Here is a 10,059-nt window from a genome sequence, read left to right as displayed (position 1 = left end):
ATTATAAAACAAAACAAAAAGAAAAAATTAAAATAATTGATAATAAAAAGCTACTGAAGTTATAATTTTTTAATATATTCTAATCTTTTTATTTTCAAATAATTATAATATAATAATATAAAAAATAAATCTTAGTAACATTTAAATTTATTATGGATAGATAAAACTATTTTTAAATAAATAAAAATGTGTAATTAAATTAGTATATTTCACAAATATAATATATTTAAAAAAAAGTAATTCATCATCTTATATGTTTTTTTTTTCTTTTTGTGAACTATCTCTGTCTTTTATTATCATCATTTTTTTTAAATTAAAAATAGCAAGAGTTTTTTTGGTTTAATTATTATAAGGCCCAAGAGATAAAAACAGTTTTTTGCATTGCATTTTCCTTTTTGCCATCAGTAATTTATGGCACTTACTACACTCAACATTCCCTTTAAATACTCTTTACCATATGTCATCTATTGAAAGGCTAGTCAACCTTTTGGCCATGCTTAGCCACCTATTGTTAGGATATATATATATATATATATATATATATATATATATATATATATATATATATATATATATATATATATATATATATATAAGTTGTGTAAGGAACATTAATTTATTGAGTAAAGTATCGTTTTTATTTTCAACATTTGAGATAAGCCTCAAAGTTGTCTCTAACATTTGAATCGTCCTATTTAAGTCCTAACGTTTCAAAATTGACTCAATGTTGTTCTGCCGTTAGGAATCTGTTAACGGAATTGACAGTAGGACAAAATTGAGACGATTTTGAAACGTTAGAAACTTAAATAGGACGAAAACGTTGAGGACAAAAACGATACATAGAAATAAATTTTAATTTTATCCTTCACTAATATTAATCTTTTACGTTACATATTTATTCGATTATTTTGTTAATCACATTTAAGCAAATTACACTTAATCACAATATTACTTTATTGTATATGTATTATTTTTTTTCACAAGTTTATGTACTAATTATTCTACAAATATTTTATGATGAGTAAAAATTTTTAAGAGTAAAATTATAAAAAAATAAATTTATTTAGAATAAAATTAATGTGATTAAAAATTAATTCAATAACTATCACTACTACAAAAACGCAAGATAGCGGCACATAATTAGCAACTGTTTTGACAATTGTCGCTGTCTGATAGTTTTCCAGCAGTTTTAGTGGTGATAGTGGGAAGAGCAGCTATTTGATTTGATTTTGCCACAAATTTAAAAGAAACGTTGCTAACCTAATTTTTTTTGGGCGATATTTTAATTCCCCTTTCCCAAAAACACAACACTCAGCAGCTTCAACATATAAAAAAAGAAAGAAAGAAATGTTAAGAGAAGAGAGGGAGAAACGGAGAAGGAGAGGAAAGGGAGGAAGGAGCTAGGCCGCCGCTGCTGAGTTTGCCGCCGCCGTCGCGTTGCCATGCCGCCGAAAAGCCAGAACGGCAAGAGAAAGAACTGCGAAGAGAGAGGGAGATCACATCAGCTCACCGAGAAGCCAGCGCCGCCGTCGTCTTCATCGCGGGTCTGTACCATCGCGTCTTGCCACCGCCGTCACCACTAAGCTTGCCGTCATCGCCACTGAAGCCGAAGAGAGAGAGCGTGTTCGGAAAGAGAGGGAGAGAGCGTGCTCACGAAGGAGAAGAACGATGAAGAGTGAAGGAGAAGCAGAAGACGATGAACCCAGGGGAGAAGGAGGAGGTCCGTTCTCGCACCGTCCTGCTTTGCCGCCGCGGCTGCCGTCGATTGGGGTCAAGGCCGTCGCCGTCGCCGTCGCACCCTGTTCCAGTCGCCATTAGGGTTTTTTGCTGCTGCGATTGATAGCGCCGCCGCTGGGAGGAGCCGAAAGGGGAGAGGGGGTCGCCGTCAAACACGCCGCCACTAGTTACAACCGTCGCCAAAACCGGGACAGACTCACCGGTACTCTGCTTCTTCCTTTCTTGAATTTGTTCTGCTTCTATTTTGTTCCAATATTCTCCTAACTTTCTTTCTATGCACTTTGAAATTGGTTTTGCTAATTTTTTTGTACCCAGTAATTGCTTTGCTTCATCGATGGTATTAAGGAACCTACAACATTGGCAGCAGATGAGTCTTCTAAGCATAAAGCAATGCTAGAAATTTTTGAGTCCACTATTATTCAGGTATCTTCATTCTATTTACCAAGGATATAGTTGAAATCATTGACTTATATATATAAATATCTCGATTGCTCAACTTTCAATTCCACACTTCTTATTACAAACTGCTTTAGTATTTGAGCATCATGTTTCTTTATAAAAAATGCTTAGTCATCCAAATTAATGGCATAAAATATTTCAAAGAGAATATATGAGAAACAGAACAAATCCCTTGATTAGAATTTCAAGTACATCATCCTGAACTATTTGAGAAATAGAGAAACACAAGTTATTGAACAATTTGAGTCTGGTGTTTACGTGACACTAATAATAAAGTCTACTGGTGTCAAAATTTTTAAGATAGTTGGATTCAGGTATACTACAGTTACTTGTTTATCTGATAAATTCTACATTTTCAATTTCTGTATCAGTGTGATTTGTATTGAACATATGAGTCACTATAAGCCAGCTTCACAAAATTAGTTTAGTATTCTTCTACTATCTCAGGCGAAGGTGTGTATACCCATTTTTAAAATATGTACATGAATGTGTGATCAAAATAGCTGCTACATTATTTAAACCATTTCGCTAATTTTGATCTGTATGCACAACACATTTTCTTTAAAAAGAAGTTGCAGAAATTTGCATGGATGCATTCCTTAATTTTACTATTACTAAATAATATATGTTGTTTGAATTATTATGTGACATTAGTATGTGTATAACATGATTTTTTGATAAATCACTTGGAAAACTTTTAATGGCACTCAAGTTACACAAGCTTTTTACTGGATAACAATGTTAAACTCTTTTGTATACCTCCAGTGCAGAACAATTAAACTCTTCCTATACCTCAAACCTTTTATATGATTTTGTAACTTTGGACAATGTTACCAGATGTGAATAGTATAAGAAGTAAAGCATATAGAATGCTAATTGTTACTAAATTTGGATGAAAGTGAAATTATGTGTGTGCTTTGTAATGTAGAGGGGTTATCCTCTAACTCCATATTTACTTGGTTTGTGTTTTTGAAGTGGGGTTATAGAGGGGTAAGGTAGTATGCACTGATTTTTTCTATATTGATGTAGATAGTATATCTCTTGTTTGAGTTTGGAGTTGATATCAATCTTAGGAACTATTATTATTATTAATAGAGCTAGCTAGCTGCATTTCCCCCAGGATCAATGGCTTGGTTTCTAAACAGTGTAGAGGCCTTCATATATATATATATATATATAAAACTTGGGAGTTGATTGTGACCACTGCTTATACTCACCAATGAATTATCATGTGCAAGTTCATTGACATGTATAGTTTTGCAGATGCGTTTGGTGAGAATGGAAGGCCAGCATCAGGTGATGAAGGTGCTATACCTCCGAATGATTCGCTCCAAATTGATCTTGAGTTGATATCTTGGAAGGTTGTATCTGAAATAACCAAGGATAAGAAGGTTCTCAAGAAAACCTTGAAGGATGGAGAGGGGTATGAACGTCCCAATGATAAAGCTGTGGTTCAAGGTAAAGCTTTTGATCTGCATTATGCTTCTCTTTGTTCTATTTACTATTTCATTGGCTGCTGTTGTTGAATTCGTTATTTTTATTGTTGCAATGAAACTTATTGGTAAGCTGTAAGATGGGACTGTTTTCGTGAAGAAGGGTCATGATGATGAGCAGCCATTTGAGTTCAAAATTGACGAGGAGCAAGTAATTGATGGACTTGATAAAGCTGTGATGAACATGAAGAAAGGGGAAGTTGCATTGGTGACCATACATCCTGAGTACTCAGGAATTGGCCACCGTTCCTCCCAACTCCAACGTGTACTATGAAGTTGAGCTGGTTTCCTTTGTAAAGGTGAGAGAGAATTGTCTTATGTTCCTAATATTTTATGGTTCTGACAATATTAAAAACAACACTAATTTAATAAAAATGGAATGCAGGAAAAGGAATCGTGGGATCTGAATACACCAAAGAAGATAGAGGCAGCTGGAAAGAAGAAGGAAGAAGGGAATGCATTGTTCAAGGCTGGCAAATATGAAAGAGCATCAAAGAGATATGAAAAGGTATTGTACTCCCTGCAAAAATCTTAGCGAAATTTTTTGTGATGTGAGGAAATTCAGAATCACATGAATATTTTTTTTTGTTTTAATATATAGTTCTCTGTAGAGTGCAGTACAGTTGCAAGATAAGGCTCAACATGTTCTTTTTTAACTTTTTGTCTAGTTAATTACTTGCTTGCAAAAACATCTCATGCAATTGGCTGATGCTCATCTGTTAACAATGATTTTCTACTTAAAAATTCTTTGTGCTATTTCACTTCTCAAATTGATTAACCTTACGCTTTGTTAATCATGAAATTGTTTATTTAGTATTTTTCTATGTTAATATTTAAAGTTTAATAAATATGATGTAAAGAAAATAGGTTATAGTAAAGAAAAATGGTATAAACTATTGTAGTTGGTCTGGTTTTTTTTAAGCTCATGCATGAAATTGCGGCGGTTCAAAACCGTCGCAATTTTTTTTTAAAAGACCCACATAAAATTGCGACGGTTGTAAAACCGCTGCAGAATTTTTTTAAATCAACTAACCAAAATAGCGGCGGTTTTGCAACCGCCGCAAAATCATCAACCTGATTTGCTGCGGTTGTGCCAGCGGTTTCTCAAAACTGCTGCAAAATCAAATCTCCACCCCCTAACAGGCGACGCTTGTGGAACTGCTGGAATTTCGTTTTGCAGCCGTTAAAAACTGCCGCAAATCCCTAAAAAAATCGCCGCTATTCGGCGTGTCTCTTGTAGTATGTACTGTAAAAAATTGATTATTGAATGATAAAATTAAAATTTATTTCTATGTATCATTTTTGTCCCCAACTTGTTCGTCCTATTTAAGTCTCTAACGTTTTAAAATCGTCTCAATTTTGTCTCACAGTCAATTCCGTTAACAGATTCTTAACGGCAGGACAATATTGAGTCAATTTTAAAACATTAGGAACTTAAATAGAACGATTCAAACGTTAGGAACAACTTTAAAACTTAACCCAAATATTAGGGACAAAAACGATATTTTACTCTTAATTTATTTTATTCTAATTTTTATGTTAAAAATTTTGTATATGTAAAGACAGGGAACGGAAGAAAAATTTTTGCCTCCATACAAATTCGTTGTCATCCTTAATTTTAATCTAACAAGTTAAATATTAATATGACCAGCTAAAATGTTAATGTAACAAAATGAACCAAATTAGTACTTAATTTATCATTTAATCTTGTCGCATCAGTACTTAATAAAATAATCTAACGAGTTGACTAAAATATAAATTTTAACAAATCAAAACGCAAAAATTATAAGAAAAATGAAGGCATTTATAAGGACAAAACTTTTTTTTTTTGTTTTTTACTGTAATTCTTAGTTTGGTAGGCTAAAAAACTAATTTATGGTAGATTGAAACTCTATTTAAAGATTTATCGTTAGTCAATAAATTATTGTATGTATAATATAAAATTTAAATTCTACACTTATTTAAATGGACTAGTGAGTTAATCACTGAATTAATCCAATTTAATTAAGAAAATAAAAAAAAAAGACATAAATTATTGTGTGGGCCTGATAGAGTGTGCACGTGGGGGTCAACATCAGATTGAATTATTCATATCATTGCTACCCTTGAGCATGGCAATCGGCAAAGGCAGGCCAGCTTAGGAAATTATTCTAGGATAAAACCACCACAAAAACTTCCATAAATAAATGGTAAAAGAAAATGATGGTTCATTCTGAATGTGATAATAGAGCCCCCACCATTTGTTCTTTTATTGCTTATTGACCTAAGCCCATTGAATGATTGTACTCGTACATGCATGTACCTCAAAATAAACAAGATTAAAATATTATCATGATGCATATTCCATTTTGTCAAAAAATGGTGGTCACTGCTCAGTGGTCACGCCCTTTTTCCCTTATTTTCAAATCCTTAGGAGACATGTTTGTGTTTCAAATCCGGTGAATGTTATGGTGCCTAAAATATGGTGTCTAAATTTTTAAAAAAGGTAAAAAAATAATATTTAATAAATTTTAAATATTTTATTTTTATTTTATATATTTTATTTTTTACTTATAAAGATAAGTTAAACAATTTAGACACCACAATAAAAGGCACCATAAAATTCACCTTCAAATTCTACACATATATTATTAATTAATTAAGACGTTTATAATAGTATTTGTCAATTGGAAACACATTATTAATGGTATTATCATATATTGGACATATTATAATAATAATAATAATAAGGTAAATTTTAAGGTGATTATAATAAAATTTTGATAACATTTAAAAAGTTAAACTAAAATTAGAATTATGTTTTTTATTATTTAGTAATATTTTTTAATAAAAAATATGATTTTATTCTTGCCTATATATATATATATATATATATTACCAAAATTCCTAACTCAAAATATAAGCCAGACCCAATCAAGTCAAGAGGTCCAATCCAAAAGGTTAGTCTTTACTGACTATCCGACCTCCACTAAGAAGTCGGGGTCGACACCAGCATGCAGTTAGCACTTATCCAAGTGAATAACTGCCTCCTTAAATCTCTCACCCACTTCTAGAAGAGAGATCCCAACAACCCTAAGATAAAGGGACAATTATCCACCATCAGAAGTAGAACTACTTTAGCGGTGCTTATTGGTTCCTTTCCTATAAACTTAAATTCCAATACATTCAAAACCTGCTTAACCCCTTGCTGACTTAGGTATCGGAGTATCTTTATAGGTACCCACCCTAACTCGGAGACCACCCCTCCTTCAATGATTGGGCTTTTCATTCAAGCCCAGTCATCCGATTTTAGGTAAGTCCCGGAACACTATTATTATCACTACGTATCATATGTTGAACTCAAGCCTCCCATGCTCATTGCATTGACGCAAGCTAATATATGGCTCCGTTTGGAAGAAAGACTAATACCGAGAGATTGAGATTGGAAGACAAATATTAAAAGACTGAGACTGAATTAAGTTTATATGTTGTATTTGGTGTAAAATATACTAAACTAAGTTATGACTCAGTATTATGTTTAATTTAAAATAAATATGGAGATTTGGGGATAGATTTAGAATTTGAAAAATTAAAGATATTTTTAAAAAGAAATGTTATTAAAGTTTCAGTCTCCGTTTTTAAAATTTCGGTCTCCTGTATCTCCATTTTTTAGAGATACTAAAATGACTGAAATTTTTGAGACAAAAACTAAAATACAATACCGAATTTCAATTCTCCAGTCTCAGTCTCACAGTTCCTCTAACCAAACGCTACCTAAATGATGTATAAACACATTCCATATACATATATGAAGTTATGAACATGGTAAATGTTTGGATTAAAATAAAAAGGATAGAATAGAATTTTGATTCTACTCTAATTTTATTTGAGCTTAAAATTTTTTAAAATGTAATTCTATTTTATTTGTAGATTGAAAATATTTTAACATTAATTTTATGCGTATCCAAAATTTTTCACCCAATTTTATCTATGACAAAATTATTATTTTAATTAATATAATATTTAATTTTTTTATATTTTATAAATATATTAATAAAATTAAATTTTACTAAAATTAAAAATAATAAAATTATAATAATATTATATGAAAGGAAGAGGATATAAATTTCATTATCATTAGTTTTATTTTATATATATAATAATTTTTAACTGTATATTATATATTAAAAATACAGATAAATCAAATAAAATTAAGTCTAAATTTACGTTTGACTTTATTTATTATGTTCTTAACTTAATCTGTTGCAGATTATATTACTAATCTTAATTGAACGGATTAGATTAGATTAAATAAGGCAAATAAAATTAGTATTATCGACCTTAATTAAGACGTGTGATTTTTGGCTATGTACATTATATGGTGAAAATTCAAGTGAAGTCCACTTTACGTGAAGTTGATACTGAGAGCAGTTAGATGATTTAACTGATTTGACTAAATTTTTATTTAACGGCTCTCAGGTATCAATTTCACGTAAAATCGACTGCACCTGAGTTTCCACCGCATTATATATATAGGCGTATTTCTCCTCTTGATTTTGGACTGTCTCCTGTGTCTCCTCTCCCATCACTTTTGTGACATTTATATATGCTGTATTCACATTGTTGCTTTCCTATTTGACCTTAATTAATAAAAATAATAAGGAGTGATTAATTAAAAATTGGGGAATTATGGAGGTTATGGGTTTGCATGGATGAGGATATGCCAATCTAGTCTTAGATGGTCCAGGCTATAGCTAGCTATTCATGGATCGGATAAGTTCCTTCTTCTTCCTCATCGTTAATTATTATTCATCTTTCCACTTTATTCCAATATTTAATTTTCTTGCTTAGATCGTCATCCAACATTACTTGTAACTTGTAACACCTTGGACTACACTTGATTGTTTCATATTACACAAATATCTTTATTTACGCAATTAACAACTAGGACAGTTATTAACCGATCATATATATCCATCACGTCATCATATATATCCATATAGTAGCAGAATTTTAAATGAAATTTAAATTCGTGACAGATTGTTATTAAACTAAAAGTTATTTAGCTATTACTAAGAGTGTGTAGTTTAATTTTTTTTACAACTCCTCCCCAAATTCTAATTACTCTTTATTTTTACCTCTCAATCTCAATCTTTTGATTTTGCTGAAATTATGTTATTGTGATAGTAAATTAGTAATATCATAATTAGACACCAAACTTGATTTTTTTTAATTGATGCTGAATTGTTATATATATATATATATATATATATATAATACTTTGAGTTTGTAAGCAGATCAACTTATTAATTTGCCAAAAAACGAAATAAACTAATATTTTGGACCGTCCATATTTATTGTCTACTGGACACACTAATCATTTTTCTTTTTTTTTTGAGTAAACTACCATTTTTTACCTATAAAAGTTGAAAACGTTGATACATCTACCTATAAAAAAAATTACCATTTGTATCTATAAAACATGAATTTCACATAACAAAATTATTCAAACACTAAAAAATCACATAAAAACCCCAAATTACCCTTATCTCATCCGCATCATCCACCCCTCCTTCTCTCCTTCCCTGTCTCTTCTTCGTGTGAGCCAAACTTTGAGTTTAAAGGCACCACCACCTTATTTCCTTCATCACTACTATCACCACCACCACCACTATACTTCCATTATCATCTTCTTCACATAAAGCAACAACAACAACAATAGAAAAAGCAAATTGTCTCATACCACCGCACCACCATCGGCGACCACCAAGTTGTCGCCCCCTCACCCGATTTTCTCTCTACTTCCTCTCTCTCGTCCCTTCTCACCCCTGTTCCATTCTCTGCTCCTCTGCGTAAGCACCACCGCGGCACTCAACAGTCGCTGCTGCCGTCAAGTCCCACCCAACCTCCACTCGCTACCATCGCATCCTTTCCCCCTTTCTTTCCTCCTCCACCCTTTCCATCTCTCTTTCTTCTTCTTTCCCTCGCCTCACCTCCGCGAGCCTAGGACCACCGTCGCCTTCTGTTTTCGCCGCCTTTCGCAACCCTAGAGCCGCCGCCGCTGTTGCTTGATCGCTACCGCTGCCCCAACCCGTTCCAACTAGCCCTCCATCTCTCGCTGACACAGAGCTCCGATCCAGCCTATATCCAGTCTGCGGTTCCACCCGCTCTTCTCCAATCTGCAAACCCAGAGACCACCGAACCTACATCATGCAACCATTCAAAAAAGTAGAAGAGAGAAAGAGAAACAAATCACAGAAGGGAAGAGAGGGAAAGAGAGAGAAGAAGGAGTTGACAAAGTTGACGGACTCTGACGGCGGCGACGAGCTCAGAAAATGGAAGGAGAGAGAGAGAGAGAAGATGGGGTTAGTGGTGGTGGTGGTGGTAGTGG

The 10,059-nt window shown here is 32.7% G+C and overlaps 1 protein-coding gene across 1 annotated transcript; it reads left to right on the top strand.

Moving 5' to 3' along the window:
• The first annotated feature begins 3,425 nt into the window (after positions 1–3,425).
• LOC107614761 (70 kDa peptidyl-prolyl isomerase-like) lies at positions 3,426–4,323 on the top strand. The gene is made up of 4 exons (XM_088498590.1): positions 3,426–3,654; positions 3,770–3,954; positions 4,075–4,197; positions 4,291–4,323. Exons 1-4 carry the CDS (start codon positions 3,426–3,428, stop codon positions 4,321–4,323), a joined length of 570 nt encoding a protein of 189 aa, XP_088354716.1.
• The last annotated feature ends 5,736 nt before the right edge of the window (positions 4,324–10,059 follow it).

This window comes from Arachis ipaensis, chromosome B9 (assembly GCF_059453495.1).
Source record: "Arachis ipaensis isolate K30076 ecotype BB chromosome B9, ASM5945349v1, whole genome shotgun sequence".
Classification (NCBI taxonomy): domain Eukaryota; kingdom Viridiplantae; phylum Streptophyta; class Magnoliopsida; order Fabales; family Fabaceae; genus Arachis; species Arachis ipaensis.
The sequence above is the reverse complement of the archived record's forward strand: the minus strand, read 5'-3'. Positions and strand labels throughout refer to the sequence as shown.